A 21,826-nucleotide genomic window follows, 5' to 3' on the forward strand; every position below is an offset into this window, starting at 1 on the left:
GCCAATAGAGTGTACTTTAATAAGGGGGGGTTTACTTTTAGGAATTTAAAGCGGCAAACAGGTGCACTGTGAAGTGTCACAAAGCAAAACAGTTATTTAATTAGTTTTCTGTGGAAGCAGTCATTTCTCAATTTCATAGCACATAGCTATGTCACTGCCCTGGGATGTGTTTGCTTCCATCAGCATCTAATTACTTTATGAGATAATCTATTTAAAGCGTGTCTGTTGCACATATGGAACGGTCACCAGTACCAATATGGAAGGTGAACCTAATAAAAATGTGATGGGTTCATGTCTGTTACATATCATCCGGCCGAGCATTTGCTTGAAATGTATGCGTCATTACATGCAATATGTCATGAACATAATTAAAGTATAAATGAGGAGCAACCCTACTTCTTCAAAGATGTAAATATATGAATGTGAAAAATAGTAGTCCAGATTTCAGAGTATATTATCTGCAACAAACAATAATTGCTGATGGGTTTGTAGCCATTCTTAAAGTGTTCCTGATGAATAGTTAGGTCAGCTGCTATTGCTGCTCTTCCCTTTTTTTGAACTTTAGTTCCTTGGCTGCCATGCTAAAACTAAAACTCCTCTTATACCTATTTACAGTGAGCAAAAGCTATGTTCCAATCTGTCCCACTAGACGGGTTATTCCCGTGTGGTGCAGCCATCTCAGAGAAGGTGAATTCATATTTGTATTACAGCCTGCATGGTAAAAACACCTCTGCACTTTCTGTAATGCCGCGTACACACGAGCGGAATGTCCGACAGAAAAAGTCAGACGGGAGCTTTTCATCGTATATTCCGATCGTGTGTGTGCCCCATCAAACTTTTTACGTAGAAAATTCTGACGGACCTAGAAATAGAACATGTTCTAAATATTTCTGATGGAACTAATTCCATTGGGAAAACCGCTCTTCTGTATGCTGTTCCGACGGACCAAAAACAACGCATGCTCTGAAGCAAGTACGAGACGGAAGCTACTGGCTATTGAACTTCCTTTTCCTAGTCCAGTCATACGTGTTGTACGTCACCGCGTTCTTGACGTTCGGACTTTGGTGTGATCGTTTGTACGCAAGACAGTTTCAGTGGAATTCCATCGGAACAACCTTTAGTGTTTATTCCGACGGGAAAACCGGTCATGTGTACAGGGCATTACAGTTAAATGTCCCATGTTTCTGCAGGGCAGTAGGCATATAACAGTGGCCCAATGAGTAATTAGAGATTTGGATGGGGGCTTTAAGCAGTATTAAACCCAAAACCAAAAACGTAATATATTGCAGCTTACCAGTCCTTAGATGTGGTGGCTGCATTTGTTTTATTTTTATAAGCTTTTTTCCCTGTTTTCTCCTGGTGATCTGGTCAGTAACGCACTTGCTGTATTAGAGTGCCTCCACTCTGCATGCACAGGGGCACCTTTGGACAACAGCATTGTCAATCTGGGGGTAGGGAAGTATTAGATGTACTAGCAGATTTAGATGCAATAAAAAAAATTGAAGGCAACCTCCAGCTCACACTAGTTACAGAAACATTTTTTTTCCCTTTTGGGGTTAAGGTTTTACATGAATAAATAAAAGCTGGTCCTTGTAAGCACCCCCGGCAGCGTTAAATGGTTTGTCTTATCCCTCTAACTGCTACATTTGCAGGAGAGCTTGAAGTATATATGCGGTGGGCGGTCCGGAAGTTATTAACTACTAATCTTTGATCAGAATTTCCATATCAGTCGCAGCACTAATTAGGGCTCATGCACACTGCATCTCAAAGTCGCGGCTCCTACGGGCTTTTGAGCTCTCATTTTTTTCTGCCTGAAAACTCCCCTCCATGTTAGCCAATGTGTCCATGCAAACTGTGGCTTTTTCAGGACTTTGCATGCATATGTTTTTAAAGGCAGAAAAAAACACCAAACTCAGGTTTTTGGGTGGAGTATTTCAGCAGAAAAGATGCCTAAGTGCCCAAAACCACATGGAAAAGCACAAAATACATGAAAATGCACAAAAAGAAAAGGAAAAATTAACTGAGGGGAGGGTTTGTGAAAAAAAAACGCTTATGTCCAATAAAAACATGCAAAAAAGCACACGCTTACTTCAAGCTTTTAGGCCAAGAAATAAAAGCTCAGATGCCTGTAAAAGCAGCTTTTTTTTTGGAGCTGCAGTGTGCATGATTAGTGTTTAGATTATGAAAGTACCGGTATTCTTGCATGATTGGGAATGAAAAATGTATTTTTAAATGTACTGCTTGTAATACTGTATTACTTCCAAAAGATGGCAGAAGAGTTCTACTGCAAAAGTCTGTATACCTTTTTTATCTGGCTGTTTTATGTCATGGCACCAGAGAGCATGCATAAGGCAAGATTAACATGCCAGCTTTAGCTGCTCATTTTTCCTTTTTATGAGTCTTTTTTGTTCTAAAGATTTAAGAAGTCTTAAAATACTATCAGCAGTAATGCTGATTACAACAGATGTCTCTGTATCTCTGCTGAAATGTACCATATTTTTCGCTCCATAAGACGCACTTTTTTCCCCCCCAAAAAAGAGGCGAAATGTCTGTGCGTCTTATGGAGCAAATATTAACTGGCCATACCCCCCCCCCCCCCCCCCCCGAGGGCCTGGCTGCAGAAGGGGCCTGCTAGTGCCGCCTGCTGGAACTCACTGGGGTCTGGCCCTGTCTAGGCACTGGCCTGGGTAGAAGAAGCAAGCCCAGGAAGCTTTGCAGCAGGTCCAGTGCGTGATTACGCATTGCTCCACGCATCGGGCATGTGCAAACCTAATAGTGTACCCACATAGGTCTCCACCTCCCTCCGAGTCCCTTCCAGTCCCTCGCCTCGGCAAACAGTGCCCGCCCAGAATGGGCGGGAGAGAAGAGGAGTCAGGGGACGCACCAGCAAGCCACAACAGGTGCCAGCCCAGCCACCCACTGCAGGGACCACGTGGTTCAGAATATTTGTTTTCTTGTTTTCCTCCTCTAAAACCTAGGTGTGTCTTAATGAGCAAAAAATATGGTATACATATAATGTAAAAATAAGGTACAGTTTGTATTAAGGTGGTATTAATCCCAAAAGCAAACATTTATTTTATTACAGCTTGTGATGGCGGCATTCTTTTTCTTTTTTTTAGGCTTTCTTTCCTTTATTTTCATCTTATGATCAAGCCAGTTAGTCTGTTATTTTTCAACCGAACAATCTCTCCTACTGGTGTAGCGGCTAAGAGGGTTGAGACAAACCATTTAACACTGACCGGGGGGTGTTCATGATAATTAGCTTTTATTTGCTTTCCAAAGGGAAAAAAAAACATTTGCCATAACTACAGAGTTATCTGGAGTTTGGCTTTAATTTGTTGGTGTCTTTAAACCTGCTAGAGCAGCAAACACTCTCCTCCCCCCAGACTAACAAAGGTGCCCCTGTGCTCTCTCATCCAGAATAGGGGCACTTCTATACAGGAGGTGTTACTGGCCAGATCACCAGGTGAAAACAGAGGGCAGAATCCTATAAAAATAAAACCAATTCAGCCACCACATGTAAGGATTTATAAGCTGCAATATATGACATTTTTGGTTTTGGGTTTAATACCAATTTTATTTATGAAGCAGTTGAACAATATACCGTTAATTCAACTCTATACCTTGTGAGTTGTTTTTGGCATCTAGAATATAATACTCTTTAGGGTAAACATTTGCAGCCTGAAGGGACAGGATGAAAATGAAATATTTTAATGAAATGTATATATTTTTAAATTACCCTAAATTTTCAATGAGAGGGAGAAAGAAATTGTGCTGTTTGAAGAAAGGGTACCATGCTAGGTGGGCTACGCTAATCAAGTGATGGCTCTACACTACCTGGAGTCATGCATCTGACCATACCAAATATGAATTAATGGCACAATAGAGTCACTGAAATACAATAAGTCTTTGCATGGCCTATATTCACTAGCTTTTTTTTTAAACCGTTTTACTTTGACTGGTTGTTCTCATCATTATGCCGAGGGCGCGGTCACTCCAGACTCATAAAGTAAAGCTTGGTAAACAATGAAACGCTGTAATTGGCCACTGTACACAAAATGAATCATGTGTTAACCTCACAAATCCTGTAACAGATAGCAGTGTTTTGCCTGACACTAATCTTCTGCAAGGGATCTGTCCTATTTACTGTTGCAAATGAAATATTTCAGCCAAACGTATAAACCAGATACTTATCTGTTTCACAGGCTGACTTGCTCCTCCTCTCAAGCAGTGAACCACATGGCCTGTGTTACGTGGAAACAGCTGAGCTTGATGGGTGAGTCTTTTTTATTTTTTATTTATTTTATCTTTTTTTTATTTAACGTGTGATTTGCTGTTTTTTGGAAAACCACATGTAATTTTTTTCCTCCTAGTATACTGATAAAGCAAAATACATTTATTTTTTTGAAGAGAACCAGTGTTCACTCCAAAAAAAAAAAAAAAGTTTTCTCTCCAAAAACCTAATTTTGCGTTTTTATTTTTAGGAAATATACAATAATGTGCAGAAGGCACAGGCATGTTACATATAGTAGTTCACTAAATATTTGTCTAAGATGGTCATGTCTGCTGCAATTGACTGTCAATAAAAATGAAATGAAAAGTAATACAGTAAGACATAACAAGACCCTTAAAAAGAAAACCAAACATAATTATAGACAACTCTCTAGTTAAAATCATAATATGCTTGTAGGCGTGTTTACTTTAGCAGTTATAGCAAATGGTTGTTATGATTAGTGACATAAAGGATAGGTTGAATGTCTAAATGAAATAACAACTGCTGTTTAAAGCCAGCCATCGATGGTTTGAATCTCGGCTGGTTCAGCAGGAACCACCTGAGATTCTAACCATGTATGGGCAGTCTGAATGTACCCAAGTTAATTGATTGATCAACTTGGGTACAACCAGCCTGCCAATTGTAAATGCAATTATTATTGCTAGCGACTATTATAGCTGCTACCAATAATAACTGTGTTCTGATTGGCCATTGAAACAGTGCAGCAAACAAGAAATACATCTAACTTCCCATCAAAATGGAAGATCCCTGCCACTAATATTGGCACAAAACTGTCAGAATCTAAGACCCAGGTACACTCACCTACAGCCCAGTGTAGCCTTATCACTCCACTGGTCCTTATAAAAGTGTTGTGGTCAAAAAGCTATTCCTCCAAGAGGGAAATAAAGCCAAGCTCCTACAGAAACCAGTTTTACCAATACAGAAATGGAGAAGGTACATGAATAGAGAAAAAAAGAAGAGGAAATCTGCGCTACAGTGTATACTTAACGAAAATGTGTGATGCAGCAGTTCTAATATATACCCAAAGTGTAATATACATATAGAGACAAAGAAAAAAGAAGAAGAGAACTGCGCAATCCCCAATATTTCTATTGGGATTTAAACCAATCTACCTTAAACAAGTGTATCTTGTGATCTATAACTCTAACACACCAAACTTATAACTGAATAAACCATAAGACATTACTCATAATTATATAAAGTGAACATATAAGTTCCCTCATAGGCTATGAACCAAAAAGGAAAAAGCATGTGCAATTCAAAGGAAAAAAAGCATATAAAGTAAACTCAAACAGTTCTAAAACTATATGTGATAGCATAAAGTCCATAAACAGTCCAACTGGAGAGACACCCTGTGTGGAAGGGATCTATTCAATCGTATAGCTTTTCAATCAGCGTGAAGAAAAACCAGGTGCACCTCCACCAGACAAGTAATAGTAGCCCCTTACCAGATATCCCGGTAGGGAGCGCTTAATCACAAAATGGGTCTGCAGATGGATCAAACTTGAGCCCTCCAAATGGAACACTACCGTAAGGCAGGTTAGGAGATACACCAGTCATAAACCGTCCAACATGGGAAGACGCTGTTTGAAGCAGGACTCAGATGTATGGCATTGTAGAATCAAGGAAGGTTCACCATAGGGAGGAAAAAAAGCGCTCCAAATAGTGTAAAATCATTCATTAAAACGAATATAAAAAACAAAAGATGCACTTACAAACATGAAAGAACATCGGGCATATCAACTGGGCAAGCGTCGGCCGATCGCGAACACCAATCGATATCCCTTCTAGTACCGGTTCACATGAGGCAAGTAAGCGTGTCACGCCACCCAACGCGTTTCGTGAAAAATTCACGTCGTCTGGGGTATGGGTGACACGCCATATTGCCTCCATTAAATAGTGAATGCTGGAACAAACCACCTCCTCCGCTGTCTGCGAGCCTCTTTCACTTCCGGGGTCAAAGGACCAAGCCTCACTCCCATATCCAATAGAATGCGAGGTCAGAGGGCCAAGACGGCGGAAGTGATGCTCCCATGTCCAATAACGTGCAGGATCAGGGGGCCAGGGCGGCGGAAGTGATCCATGCAATCCCCGCCCCTCTCTGTTTACGTCTGAAAAAGGCGCTCCTTACGACGGCGTGACAGCACGCCATACGTAACGAGCGGATGACGTCACGTCGTGGATCACGAGCGGATGACAACACGACGTGCGTAGCGAGCGGATGGACGGCGCACACCACCCACTACAAGGAAGTGTGTGCGCTCCATCTGATACCATGTCTCGCTTTCAATATAATGGGCGTAACGAGCGGATGACACCGCACCGTACGTAGCAGGCGGATGAACGGCGCACATCACCCCTTACGGGGAAGTGTGTGCGCCTCATCCGGTGCCACGTCTCACTTTCAATAAAGCGTAGTCATAGCTCCGGACCTCCATAGCAAATAAATCTTCCTACTTATCTCAAAGGAGGAAGATATATATAGGAGGAAGGTGTATAAACCTCAAATAAAACTAAATTAAGACAGGGGAGGAGGGGACTGGTCCAACCACAAAATTAAAAATTATTAACTAACAATTAATACTCAAAATGGATAAAACATGCAAGGCACTTTATAATGCATATCTAACTCATTATGTGGTTAAACACTTCGTAATGATAAAATAGCGGTATTGAATCAGCTGCAAAGTTCACTCACAACAAAAAGTGAAAGGGACATACACAACTGTATTTTGTGGAACTCAATAAATTATGAGATATAAAATATTTCTCTCTTAAAATAGAAAAAATGGGAGCTTGCAAAACAACCATCAGACGCTAAATTAAGGTAGGAAAATCCACAGATATCCAGATCCCACGATGTCTGATGGAAAAGTCATATCTGTTTAGCGTCTATACCTAGAACACTGACAGAAACAACACGCTAAGCATTATTAATAAATGCATTAACGTCTGTATCTGTATTCATACCGTAAGGGGTGTAAGTTTTTAGTCTATGGATCCAAGACATCTCCAACCGTGAGATCTCTCTGACCAGAGCTCCCCCCCTCCAGTGGGGTTTGTACTTATCAATCCCCATGTACAAGGTGTTAGACGGATCCCTTCCATGTTTCTCGTCATAGTGTCTAGAAAGGGGATGTTTGTCAAAACCCCGTTTAATGTTGGCGATATGCTCATTCAATCTGACCTTGAGGGCTCTCTTAGTTCTCCCCACGTACTGAAGCCCACAAGGACATTGGATGAGATAAACCACTGCTTCTGACGAGCATGTAATGAACGGCTCCACTGTGTACCATCTCTGGGTACTGGTGGAGACGAACTCAAGGATTTTAGAATTTTTGTTCTTATTATAGGAACACACCTGACAATTCCTACATCTATAGAACCCTTTGAGGTTCTGAAAGAAGCATCTGTCTTTAACAGGGGGGTTCTGTACGCTAGGGGAAATCATATTACCTAGTGAAGAGACTCCTTTAAAAATCACTCTGGGGACTTCCGGTAGGATAGTTCCAAGAGTTTGGTCACTGGTCAAAATATGCCAGTGTCTACGAATAAGCTGTTTAACCTTCTGGTGTTGCATCGAGAAGGTAGTGACAAAGGGTAATAAGGACTGATTCGCATCAACCTCACGCTCCCTGTCTGCCAACAAGGCAGATCTGTCTCTCTCTCGTGCTTTTGTATAAGCCTCGGTCAACAAGTCTGCTGCGTAGCCTTTCTCCGCAAACCGCTGAGATAGTAACTTAGCTTACTCATCAAACTTGTTGGTATCAGAACAGTTTCTCCTAATACGTAGGTACTGTCCCAAAGGGACCGACCTTAACCAGGAGTCCAAGTGACAGCTGCCCATAGGAATGTAGGAATTCCTATCTGTAGACTTAAAGAAGGTGGAGGTGACAAAACTCTCACTGTTAACCTTGATGTTTAAATCTAGAAAGTTCACACCTTCCTGGCTGGCTTCATAGCTAAATTTGATGCCTCTCGTGTTGTTATTTAGCCCTTCCATAAAGGCATGGAGTTCATGTTCGTCACCATCCCAAAGGAGGAGGACGTCTCAATATATCGTGCCCACAGCACTATCTCTGGTCGTCTGGGAGAATCGATGACGTCCTCCTCCCATTTTGGCCATAAATAAGTTAGCCAAACTGGGGGCGTATTTGGCCCCCATGGCAACATGAATAGAGGCCTGCAGGCAACAATGAAGCACGGTGCTACTCTGCAAACCGATTTGGTCATAATTGATGGCCTCCTTACTGTGGAGAAGTACATGCAGATTTTGCACCCATCATGCTGTGTAATCGTAGATACATCTGATCATTCACAACATCATTCTGCAGAATATCAATGACCCAAAACCCAAGTCCCAGGTCCATCCAAAATAATACATAACTATCTGCAATACAAAGAAAATGTATCTTTCAACAGATTACATGGCTCTGATGTCAACATCATTGAGCCAGCCTGAGCGACAGAAGAAAGTAAGACATCCAAAGTCAGCAGAGAAACTGTGACAAGTAATCCAGGATGCTTGGAACAAGTTCCAATGCAAGTACCAATTAAGAGGACAATCGAAAAAGGCTCACCAGTCTAATTTATTACCTCAAGTACCATTAAGACACCATATACAAATACTCACAAAAGCTGTAAGTAATTTTTTTAGTGGTCATTTTATGAATTGTGTAACAGGGTCCCCTGAACTTTAAAGACCTGGATAACTATTGTGGAAGACTCCATGACACAAAGCAAGATGGCTAACTTTTGAGGAAAAGATTATATCCTTTGAAATGCGTTAGCTTCCTTGCTTTGTGTTGTGTGGTCTTTCACATTGGTAGTCCAGGTCCTTGAAGTTCAGGAGACCCTTCTACAGGATTAATTATATATTTACAGCTTTTGTGTTTTTTTTTTTTTTTATATACACTTTTTTATTAATAAACAGTATTTGAGATAACGCACTAGGCTGGTTCTCCTAGTTTGATGTTCTTTTGGTTTAGGATCAAAGATGTCCCCTATCTGAGGAGGGCTGCAAAACCAAAAGCAGATTCTGAGCACTGCATGGATTAGATCAGCAAATGTGTCTCCTCATCTTAAAGATCTCTTTTTTACACTTGAGTGCTGATTTCAAGCTTCTTTTTAACCTTTAGAAAATGCATACAACTACATATTAATCAATATACTACTGTGAGGAAAGGAGGAGGGATGTATATGCTGGCTATTATGCATTCCAGCCTGTCCAGGTTGCATACCAAAAAGACTATATTGGTTCAGTTATAAAGACAAAGGGGTTGTAACACTAAATATTAATGTAATTTTCTTCTGTTTACTTTCTATGACATTTCTTAATTAAAACTGCTCATGGCATTGTTTTTAAGTACTCTATAAGCTAAGCCACAGGCAGAGTACTGTATATTTTTTTTTTTACCCAAGGCTGTTTGAACTGTTTTAAAGCTCCCCTGTTCCCATGTGCTTTGATGTCATTGGCTACTATTCATTTGTTAGGTTGAATTGTCAGGTGTATTATTTGAGTCCATAAAATGGCTAGCATATATTTTTTCTATGTAGATGCCTCAAATGGTTTAGTGTAAGCATGTACAAAAGTTAAAGCGGGAACTAAACCCTCCTATCCTTTGCAAAAAAAAAGGAACATGCCATCTTAGCCTCTGTTTAAATCTGTAGTTATTATACAGCTACACGTGATGAGCTATGACACTTGTTTCCTTGAAAGTTTGGTTAAGAGCTAACATAGGCACACAGGCAGCTCTGACCATTATCACCAGAGGCATGATTTGACTGTACAGCCGTGGCCAAAGGTTTTGAAAATTATACGAATATTAATTTTCACAAAGCCCGCTGACTCCGTTTTTAGGATGGCAATTTGCATATACTCCAGAATGTTATGAAGAGTAATCAGATGAATTGGAATTAATTGCAAAGTTCTTCTTTGGCATGAAAGTGAACTTAATCCCATTAAAAAAAAAAAAAAAATTGCACTGCATTTGTGAAGAAGGCTTTAGGGCACCCAAGAAAGTCCAGCAAGTGCTAGGATTGTCTCCTACAGTTAATTCAGCTGTGGGATTGGGGCACCACCAGTGCAGAGCTTGCTCAGGAATGGCAGCATGCAGGTGTGAGTATATCGGCACGCACAGTGAGGCAAAGACTTATGGAGTATGGTCTGGTGTCAAGCAGGGTAGCAAAGAAGCCATTTCTCTCCAGGAAAAACATCAGGGACAGAATGATATTCTGCAAAAGGTACAGGGATTGGACTGTTGAGGACTGGGGTAAAATAGTTTTCTCTGATGAATCCCCTTTCCGATTGTTTGGGCCATCCAGGAAAAAACCTTGCCCGGAGAAGAAAAGATGAGTGCTACCATCAGTCCTGTTATGCCAACAACAAAGCATCCTGAGACCTTTCATTTGTGGGTTACGTCTAAGCCAAGGGAGCGGGCTCACTCACAATTTTGCCTAAGAACACAGCCATGAATAAAGAATGGTACAAAAACATCCTCAGAGAGCAACTTCTCCCAACCATCCAAGAACAGTTTGGGGAGGACCAATGCCTTTTCCATCATGACGAAGCATCTTGTCATAAGGCAAAAAGTGATAACTAAGTGGCTTGGGGAACAAAACATCAACATTTTGCGTCAATGGCCAGGAAACTCCCCAGACCTTAAAGGGTTTGTAAACCCTCAATTTTTTTTAAATAAAAATAACAAACATGCCTATACTTTCTTTCTCTGTGCAATGCTTTTGTACAGAGCAGCTCCGATCCTCTTCTTCTAGAGTCCCCCGCCGGTACTCCAAGCCCCTCCTCTTCATTGGGTGCCCCACGGAAACACATTTTTCATGGGCGCACCTGTGCGGGCTCGCTCCTGAGTCCCGCTGCTACGTCCATTGACACAGACAGCGGGACTAGGCCCCACCCCCCGCTCCCATGTCACAATTTTTGAATGACAGCAGTGGGAGCCAATGGCCCCTGCTGCTATCAATTTGTCCAATGAAGAGAGTGTCAGCGGTTGAGCCACTGCACTCTTGTACGTTGCTGGATTGGGCTCAGGTAAGAAAAAGGGGGTTCCGGAGGGGAGCTGCAGCACAGAAGGTTTTTCACCTTAATGCATAGAATGCATTAAGGTAATATAAATACTGTGTGTGTGCATGTACACACACACATACAGGTGTCGAGGTTACTCAGAAGACTTTGCAGCAGTATAAATTATTCTGTGGTAAAATTGCTTCATGATCAAGAGCTCACCTCAGCCTGGTACAGCAGCAGCTTCATCTGCATACCGGGCTATATTGCCTACAGGGTATTGACTACTAGATCGACAGATTATGGTTGCCATCACAACGGGACAGGAACTTCGATCCTGTTGTTGTAAAGGCAACCCGGGACACGATCCGCATGCCGCGCCTTGTGTTTTATGTGCATGTGTGAGATAAGGAGGTGCATGCTGGGTCACCAGCAGTACTTTATCCCAGAAGAAGACATTAGTGGGCGTCACGTGCCAACAATTAAGATGGGAGCATGCTGACGGGCAAAACTAAAGGTTAGTTTTAAACAAAAATACTGAAATAATACCACCACTTTGCATAGAATTACCTTTTTGGAAACATATTAATATTAATATTACTGGTGTCTTTTAAAAATAAATAAAAATAAGGCTGAAACTCCGCTTTAAAGCTGTTGTAAACCACTGGACTTTATTTTTTTTTCATACCCTGCAAGGTAAAGGCATAATGTGCTAGTATGCATCTTATACTATCACATTATGTTAAACCTACCTTAAACTGAAGCCCTCCCGCGCTGAGATCTCAGAGCTGCAGCAGTCTCCTTTCTTCACCCATATTGTTTCCGAGTTCGCAGACTCCAGCTCTGTGACTGGCCTAAGCCGCGATGATGTCACTCCCATGCATGCGTGCGGGAGCCGCCGATAATGGCACAAGGCTCAGAAGGAACATTGCGGCTGGCTGTTCCTTCAGAGCGCATGCACCAGTGACGTCACTGGCTGCATGTAATGTAAATATGTCCTAAACCGTGTACGTTTAGGAGATATTTACGCTACCTATAGGTAAGCCTTACCTATAGGTAAAAGTTATAGAGGAAAGTTTACTTCCTCTTTAAAGTAGGTGTAAATTAAAACTGATTGATATTTTTTTTTCCTAAAATACTTGTTTTATCTTGTTTTGTGGCATCTCAATGCTGGTGATCTACTGTAGCCCCTATGCAACCGGTTTCTGTGTACATGTATGTACTCTGCTCAGGGCTGTATGGCATTTCCCAGGACGAGTTTACCGATGGTGATGGTGAGGGCAGTGGACTGTGCCTGCATAATGTGTGCTGAAATGGCCACATATAGGCTCCCATCAGAAAGTCCTTGTGTCGATATAACAGCACAAAAGCATTTTTAATGGTATACAACATTTTAGATAAAAATGACTGCATCACTGGATAGAATAATGTCCATTAGAATAACATGCCATCATCACTTTCTTTATCTAAGACCGCTTTGTTTTGCTGTTCATGTTTATTTAATAAAATAGAATATACAGTGCCTTGCGAAAGTATTCGGCCCCCTTGAACTTTTCAACCTTTTGCCACATTTCCGGCTTCAAACATAAAGATATAAAATTTAAATTTTTGTGAAGAATCACCAACAAGTGGGACACAATTGTGAAGTGGAACGAAATCTATTGGATATTTTAAACTTTTTTAGCAAATAAAAAACTGAAAAGTGGTGCGTGCAAAATTATTCGGCCCCTTTACTTTCAGTGCAGCAAACTCACTCCAGAAGTTCAGCGAGGATCTCTGAATGATCCAATGTTGTCCTAAATGACTGATGGTGATAAATAGAATCCACCTGTGTGTAATCAAGTCTCTGTATAAATGCACCTGCTCTGTGATAGTCTCAGGGTTCTGTTGAAAGCGCAGAGAGCATCATGAAGACCAAGTAACACACCAGGCAGGTCAGTAATACTGTTGTGGAGAAGTTTAAAGCCGGATTTGGATACAAAAAGATTTCCCAAGCTTTAAACATCCCAAGGAGCACTGTGCAAGCGATCATTTTGAAATGGAAGGAGTATCAGACCACTGCAAATCTACCAAGACCTGGCCGTCCCTCTAAACTTTCAGCTCAGACAAGGAGAAGACTGATCAGAGATGCAGCCAAGAGGCCCATGATCACTCTGGATGAACTGCAGAGAACTACAGCTGAGGTGGGAGAGTCTGTCCATAGGACAACAATCAGTTGTACACTGCACAAATTTGGCCTTTATGGAAGAGTGGCAGGAAGAAAGCCATTTCTCAAAGATATCCATAAAAAGTCTCGTCTAAAGTTTGCCACAAGCCACCTGGGAGACACACCAAACATGTGGAAGAAGGTGCTCTGGTCAGATGAAACCAAAATCGAACTTTTTGCCCACAATGCAAAACGATATGTTTGGCGTAAAATCAACACAGCTCATCACCCTCAACACACCATCCCCACTGTCAAACATGGTGGTGGCAGCATCATGGTTTGGGCCTGCTTTTCTTCAGCAGGGACAGGGAAGATGGTTAAAATTGAGGGGAAGATGGATGCAGCCAAATACAGGACCATTCTGTATGAAAACCTGTTGGAGTCTGCAAAAGACCTGAAACTGGGACAGAGATTTATCTTTCAACAAGACAATGATCCCAAACATACAGCAAAATCTACAAAGGAATGGTTCACAAATAAACGTATCCAGGTGTTAGAATGGCCAAGTCAAAGTCCAGACCTGAATCCAATCGAGAATCTGTGGAAAGAGCTGAAAACTGCTGTTCACACATGCTCTCCATCCAACCTCACTGAGCTTGAGCTGTTTTGCAAGGAAGAATGGGCAAGAATTTCAGTCTCTCGATGTGCAAAACTGATAGAGACATACCCCAAGCGACTTGCAGCTATAATCGCAGCAAAAGGTGGCTCTACAAAGTATTAACGCAAGGGGGGCGAATAATTTTGCACGCCCCACTTTTCATTTTTTTATTAGTTAAAAAAAGGTTAAAAAATCCAATAGATTTCATTCCACTTCACAATTGTGTCCCACTTGTTGGTGATTCTTCACAAAAAATAAAATTTTTATATCTTTATGTTTGAAGCCTGAAATGTGGCAAAAGGTTGAAAAGTTCAAGGGGGCCGAATACTTTCGCAAGGCACTGTAAATTAATTTATTTCTTTTCATTAAAGTTCTTGATCACAACACCAACTTTTATCATGTATGGTAATATTTATAATTAAAGCTGAACTGTGGGTTACTTTCAAATGTATCATTGGGGTAGAAGTATATTTCGTCTAGGGGTAGGGGAATAAGCATTAATATGTTCCCCTGCAACTGGAGTTCTTTCAGCTCTCTAATGTCCCAGGATGTGAGCAGGCGCTTTCCCTTTATTGTTGTGATGGAATCCAGTTGAAGCTAGTAACAAGAAAATTATTAACCTGGGTATACGTGTACTGAAATTCAGCCAATTCAGCAGGACTCGGCTGAATTTCGTTGAATGGTCCTGCTGGAAAACCAGCATTTGATCAGCCGCTGCAGCCAGCTGATCAGAATACTTTTTTTTTTTTTTTCTTTCAACCCAGCATATAGATAAAAGGTCCATTAAACCTGACCAGGCAATTGATGGAGGGGGCCACTGTGAGGGTCATTTTGTCAGTTGCTCGCAGTGCGTTTTACATTTTTTTACTTGAATTCACATATATTATATGAATTTTATTTACCATTTCAATAAGAAATGAAAGTATTTTTTGCAACATCATACATCAGCAACTACAGCTGAACTGCAGTAGGTTTAGTTTATTTACACTGTAAACATGGAATTATTAAAATATGTCTGAATAATTATGCATTTGAGACATGACAACACTATATACAGTTTTGTTATGCAAGTTTTTCTTTTAGATATGGAAAATGTCGTTTATTTTGGCAAAGGGCAAAACTTTTACTAGGAAATCAATCCATATGTGTTGTTCATCTCTCTTTTTTTTTTCTTGTTAAATTGTATTATTATTTATCAAATAACATTTATTGTAGATTTACAGTGCACATACAGTGCCTTGAAAAAGTATTCATATCCCTTGAAATTTTCCACATTTTGTCATGTTAATACCAAAAACGTAAATGTATTTTTTGGGGATTTTATGTGATAGACCAACACAAAGTGGCACTTAATTGTGAAGTGGAAGTAAAATGATAAATGGTTTTCAAATGTTTTACTAATATCTGAAAGGTGTTCATTTTTATTTAGCCCCCTTTAGTCTGATACCCCTAACTAAAATCTAGTGGAACCAATTGCCTTAAGAAGTCACCTAATTAGTAGAGTGCACCTATGTGTAATTTAAACTCCGTATGAATACAGCGGACTAGCATACACACGAATGGATTTCTCGGTCCGACGGAGTTCCGGTGGAAAAATTTAAAACATGTTCTATTTCTAAAGTCCGCCGGATTTTTGGCAAGCAAAGGTCCGATGGAGCCCACATAAGATTGAATTGTCTGACGGACTCGTTCCGTCAGACCTTTGCTGTCAGAAAGTCCGGTCGTGTGTATGCGGCATTAGAAAACGTGTTATGCTGCGTACACACGACCGGTCCATCAGAATAAACTCTGACGGTCTTTCCGATGGTGTTCCGCTGAAACGGACTTGCCTACACGCGATCACACCAAAGTCCATTAGTTTAGAACGCGGTGGCATACAACATGTACGACGGGACTAGAAAAAGGGAGTTCATTTGCCAGTAGCCAATAGCTGCCCTTGCTTCGTTTTTGGTCTGTCGGAATAGCATACAGACGAATAGTTTTCCCGATAGGAATTGATTCCTTCGGAAAGATTTAAAACATGTTCTATTTCTAGGTCCGTCAGAATTTTGGGAAAAAAAAAAGTCAGATGAAGCCCACACACAATCTGAATATCCGATGAAATGATTCCGTCTGACCTTTTCTGCCGGAAAGTCCGGTCGTGTGTATGCGGCATTAGAGTCTGCAAAAAAGTTGAGACAGGGGTGGAGGTTCACCTTCCAGCAGGACAACGACCCTAAACGTACAGCCAGAGCTTCAATGTGTTCATGTGTTAGAATGGCCCAGTCAAAGTCCAGACCTAAATCATTGAGAATCTGTGGCAAGACTTAAAAATTGCTGTTCACAGACACTCTCCATCCAATCTGACAGAGCTTGAGATATTTTGCAAAGAAGAATGGGCAAACATTTCACTCTCTAGATGTGCAAAGCTGGTAGAGACATTCCCAAAAATTCTAGTATTGATTCAGGGGGGCTGAATACAAATGCACTCCACACTTTTCAAATATTTATTTGTAAAACATTTTAAAAAAACATTTATCATTTTCCTTCCACTTCACAATTATGTGCCACTTTGTGTTGATCGATCACATAAAATCTCAATAAGATTAATTTATGTTTTTGGTTGTAACATGACAAAATGTGGAAAATTTCAATCGGTATGAATATTTTGTTAAGGCACTGTATTACAAACATTCATTTTATCTATTCAAGCTGCATACAGAATTTTACTATAGATTATGTTACAGAATAAAAAGTACAACTGTAACAGTTAGAAAATCTACGTTTTGGCCCAAATGCATTATGTTTCATTTGAAATTCTTGTAAATAAGAGTAACAGTACTGTACTGCAAGAGCACACTTCTATCCCAAAACAAATCATTCCCCAAAGACAACCAAACTAATATACTAAGAAATGAATACATTAACACCCATTTTGGCAAAATTATTGGTCACGGCACTTTATTTTGGGTTTAACAGATATAACAAATATACTTTAAATTTACATATCAAACCATTAGTAAATAACAATAGTTGCCTAGTTATCAAAAACTCATGTAAAATACAGAAGAATATAAAAACAGTAACAAAGTTCCCCCTAGATCCAAAGGGTGACGAAACCACAAATAAGTGCTTGCGATGGTAGGGGGGAAAGGGAAGCTCTTATAGCAGACTGACCACAGGCACTTGTGACAGGGATGTGGCCCCTTATATAATGAGCCCCTAGGTATTCCAGCACTTTCCACCACACCTGATTGGGCACCTTTACTTGTCCCCTAAGGTGTGAGGGAAAATTTAAATGGACGGTACACCTATTTAGCAAAACTTGCGTAAATGACTTAACCCATTATAAATTATGTGTAGGATTGGAAGCTGTGCGCCCATGCAAGTGTAACCAAATATTGGTCCACCCTTTAAGCATTTTCCCATCTAGGATTTATAAACATATACTGACCTATAGAACCGTATTTGAAAGAAGTTTTATAATGGAATTTGCATGCCCTGGTACACAACTTTTCAGAGCTTGGATAACAGCTCTTTTTTTTACCACATTTATAAAGAATCAAACCGTTATCTCAGAACTGAAAAATTGGAAACTTGTCTTTGAAACTTTTGAACAAAACTGTTGTATTTTAATTTTAAAAAATTACCATCTTTTAGGTAAAAGTTGCAAACATACCTGCCCAACTAGAACAAATCTTCTGAACTTTAAAGGAGGAGAAGAGGCTGTAATACAAGGATTTATAATCCACATTGTTGTAGTGTGGTACCAGCTATGCAAAGTCCTTGCACCTATCTTTATAAATAGGGTATATGTCTGCATGACAAACACAGGTAGAAAACTGTTATCGGAAATCTAAAATAGGAGCATGCAGAGATTCCACGATGGAATAAAGCCACAGTATAGCCTCTTATAAGAATATAAAGAAACAAAAGAAACTTTTCACCAAAAAGTGTCATATTGAACACAGCATTACATTTTTTTATGGTAGCCCACAACGTTCCCTGTCAGCACAGCTTGGTAATGTAGACATTGGGTTAATTTACTAAAGGAGTAGAGGCAGTTTACTTGGGAAAGTAAAGGATAATAGATAATGTGAACCTTAAATACCCAATCATGTGTGACCTGTAGAAATTTCTTCTCTAGATGAGTTAATCTCACACATGTTTACAATAAAAGAACATCAAATTTCTTTAAATTCAATGGTATGAGTATAGTCATTTCCTGGAAATAGTCTTAGTTTTTGTTATGTAATTAAGGGATTTGTATAATATTCTACATTATAAAAAGTCTATTAAAGTCAAAAGTGCTCACATTTTACTCACAGACAGTTTACAGACTTCCCATTAAGTGTTCATGCACATGGACTAAAATCCACAGCTATTCCCTTGCATTGCATGCTGTACTTGGTACGTTCGACACCTCAGAAAATAAAAAATACCTATTTTTAATATGTGTGCATGAATCCTAACAGTTATGCATTGAATGGAGAGATAAGAAAGTATTTTCAGGAATTTAACCTCTTACAGACCGGACCATTTTGCTGGTCAAAGACCAGACCACTTTTTGCGATTCGGCACTGCGTCGCTTTAACTGAGAATTGCGCGGTCATGCAACATGGCTCCCAAACAAAATTGACGTCCTTTTTTTCCCCACAAATAGAGCTTTCTTTTGGTGGTATTTGATCACCCCTGCGGTTTTTAATTTTTGCCCTATAAACAAAAATATCCCCCAAATATATATAAAAAAAATATTTCCCTCAGTTTAGGCCGATACGTATTCTTCTACATATTTTTGGTAAAAAAAATCGCAATAAGCGATTATTGATTGGTTTGCGCAAAAGTTATAGCATTTACAAAATAGGGATAATTTTATGGGATTTTTAAATAATAATTTATTATTATTATTTTTTTACTAGTAATGGCGGCGATCAGCAATTTGTATTGTGACTGCGACATTGCGGCAGACACATGGAACATTTTTGACACATTTTTGGGACCATTGTCATTTATACAGTAATCACTGCTATATAAATGCAGTGATTCCTGTGTAAATGACACTGGCAGTGAATGGGTTAACCAGTGGGTGGCAGTGTAGGGGTTAAGTATTCCTAGGGGTGTGTTACTAACTGGGGGGGGCTGGGCTTTCATTTAGTGAACACTGATCTCTGCTCCAATCACATGGCGCAGAGATCAGCATCACTAGTTGCTAGGCAGAAAGGGGAAATGTTGTTTACATGGCATTTCCTCCATTCAGCTGTCCCGTGAGACGATCGCGGGTATGCCTGCGGCGATCGAGTCCGCGGGACCCGCGACTGGACTCACGGGGGTCCCAACCGTCACGTGAGCGCGCCGCCGGCCGCGCGCTCACGATGGCAGGGCGACATTGAAGATTGGACGTACCTGTATGCCAATATGCCTGCCCGTGCCATTCTGCCGACGTACATCGGCATGCGCCGGTCGGGAACCGGTTAAGGACAAATATGAAAATAAAACATTTGCTCCCTTTGACTACATATAGTTGTCTAGGACAAATAGGGTCTTTTCACACTGCATACGATACTTGATGCTTGTTAACTAAATACACTGCATTTGTGTGTTGCCATTTATTCCTGATGGTAATTCAACACACATATAGTCCTGTGAAAAGGTAAGTACATCCCATTAAAATGGTTATTTTTTTTTTTAACATATCTGAACAAGTAAATATTAGGTTTTTATTAATACAGTGCCTACACAAAAAGGTGATTTACTTGAGCACAAACACCAAATGCCTTTCCAATTATGTATTCAACTAAAATATTAATAGATGCAATGGTATACTGTGGAAAAAGTTAGTACACCCTTGGCCCCCTGTAGCAGAAATTCCTTTTTGTAGGCACTTTGTATAACAGCCCACCAGTCTTTGACATTGACTTATTGAGTGACTTACTGCAATTTTTGACCATCTCTCAATGCAACATTGCTTTAGTTGCAAGAACTATGTGGGTTTCCTAGCATGAAGTGCCTATTTCAAAATCCCCCTGCAACATTTCAATGGCATTCAAATCTGGATGTTGACTAGGACAATCCATAACTCTCTATTTCTTCTTTTTGAGTCATTCCTTGGTGGATTCGCTAATGTGCCTCCATTCATTGTCATTTTGACAGGCTGGCTCATTTTAGTTAAACTTTTGAACAGATGGTCGCATTCTCATCAAGCATATTTTTATATGATGCAAAATGTTTAATTGACGCCATAACTAAAAGCTGTCTAGGCCCTGAAGCAACCAAACAAGCAAAAACTATGTTTCCACCATCATGCTTCACAGTTGTTAGGTAGTTCTTCTGCTGGAATACTGTATTTGGTTTGCAGCAGATCTATCTACTATTACTGTGACCAAACAACTCATATATATGGTCTTTGCTTATGTGTTTAGTCGCAAATTATAATCTTGTTTTAACATTCTTTCTGGACAGCAAAGACTTTTTCCTAACACGCTTGTCATATTGGTTGAAATGGTGCAATCTCTTTCTGATAGCACTTTGACTGAAGCTGTTACAAGTGTTACCAGATTAACCCACGGGAAATTGTTGGGTTCTTGGAGACCATTTTTTAGAATCAGATGGTCATCTTTTAGGTTGAATTTGCTGGCAGTTGTTGAAATCTTTGCCACTCACAGATTATTTTGCTTACAATGGAAGGATTTATTTCAAATTATTTGATGATCCTTTTAAAGCCTTGCAAGGCCCTTAGGGATCCACTACTTTCTTTGTGGGCCTAAGAGAGCTATATTGTTCTTGTAATGACATCATACATGTCAATAGCAAAGAGAACATCCAACTTTAGATATTTTCAGATTAAATAGAACAATTTTCACCTGCATGCTCCCTAAGAAGGTTCTACTAACGGGCATCTAATCTAGAATGCTGGATTCCAATTTCATATATTTGAAGGGGTGGCAAATGTATGGGGTGTTCTTACTTTTTCCATACAACAAATCTGCCATTTTGGTAATTTAGATCATGAAAATTAATGCATGTCATTTTTATGTGTCATTTGTTGTCCAATACGGTGTTGGTAGTGAAATATTATATTCATACAAGTTTATAATAACATTAATACAATTATTAATAGGCTCTGTATGTCCTTGCTGTTTGTAGGGAAACAAATTTAAAGGTTCGGCAAGCTCTTCCAGTGACAGCAGACCTTGGAGAAGATATTTCCAGGCTTGCGCAGTTTGACGGTAATTGCTTTACTTACTACTTTGAAAAAGAAATGTTCTGTGCTGGGTTGGTAACACAGATGTGATTATTTCATGTGTAAAGCTAGCACAAATGTCATCATATTTTTCATCAAAAAATGCCCATTGTTGCTTTTTTTCCAGCTCTAGGGACCTTGAAGTCACTAGATTACATTTAGGATAATTTTATTTTTTACAAAATTAAGCAAAATCCTGAATTTACCACATTTGGGTGTGTAATTTTCAAGGGATTAGGTTCACCATTATCTCGTAATGCTTGAGTCATTTATTTTTTGTGAGGTAACTGGAATGATGTTCCTGCAAAATTTGATGTTGCTAATTCCATTTTAGGAGAGCCCAAACAATACTAAACAGAAAAACTGAATTTATTCTTCAAAATAAAAATGTTTGATTACCATTTGATATACTTTATGTGGTTGTTAAAATACTATTTTCTCTCTCATATCTTTGTATTTTTCTTTACTCGCTTTATCATAGCCGATGA

The 21,826-nt window shown here is 39.9% G+C and overlaps 1 protein-coding gene across 2 annotated transcripts in view; it reads left to right on the forward strand.

Annotated features, from left to right (window-relative positions):
• ATP8B4 (ATPase phospholipid transporting 8B4 (putative)) overlaps positions 1-21,826 on the forward strand; it is a 531,442-nt gene that overhangs the window by 313,856 nt on the left and 195,760 nt on the right. For both annotated transcript variants that reach the window (XM_077470822.1, XM_077470823.1), the window contains exons 9-10: positions 4,206-4,276; positions 21,242-21,324. In XM_077470822.1, the coding sequence (XP_077326948.1) occupies positions 4,206-4,276; positions 21,242-21,324 (154 nt within the window). The remainder of the gene's footprint in view (positions 1-4,205; positions 4,277-21,241; positions 21,325-21,826) is intronic.

This window comes from Lithobates pipiens, unplaced genomic scaffold, assembly GCF_037356315.1.
Source record: "Lithobates pipiens isolate NorthernLeopardFrog02 unplaced genomic scaffold, aLitPip1_a1.2 Scaffold_8, whole genome shotgun sequence".
Classification (NCBI taxonomy): domain Eukaryota; kingdom Metazoa; phylum Chordata; class Amphibia; order Anura; family Ranidae; genus Lithobates; species Lithobates pipiens.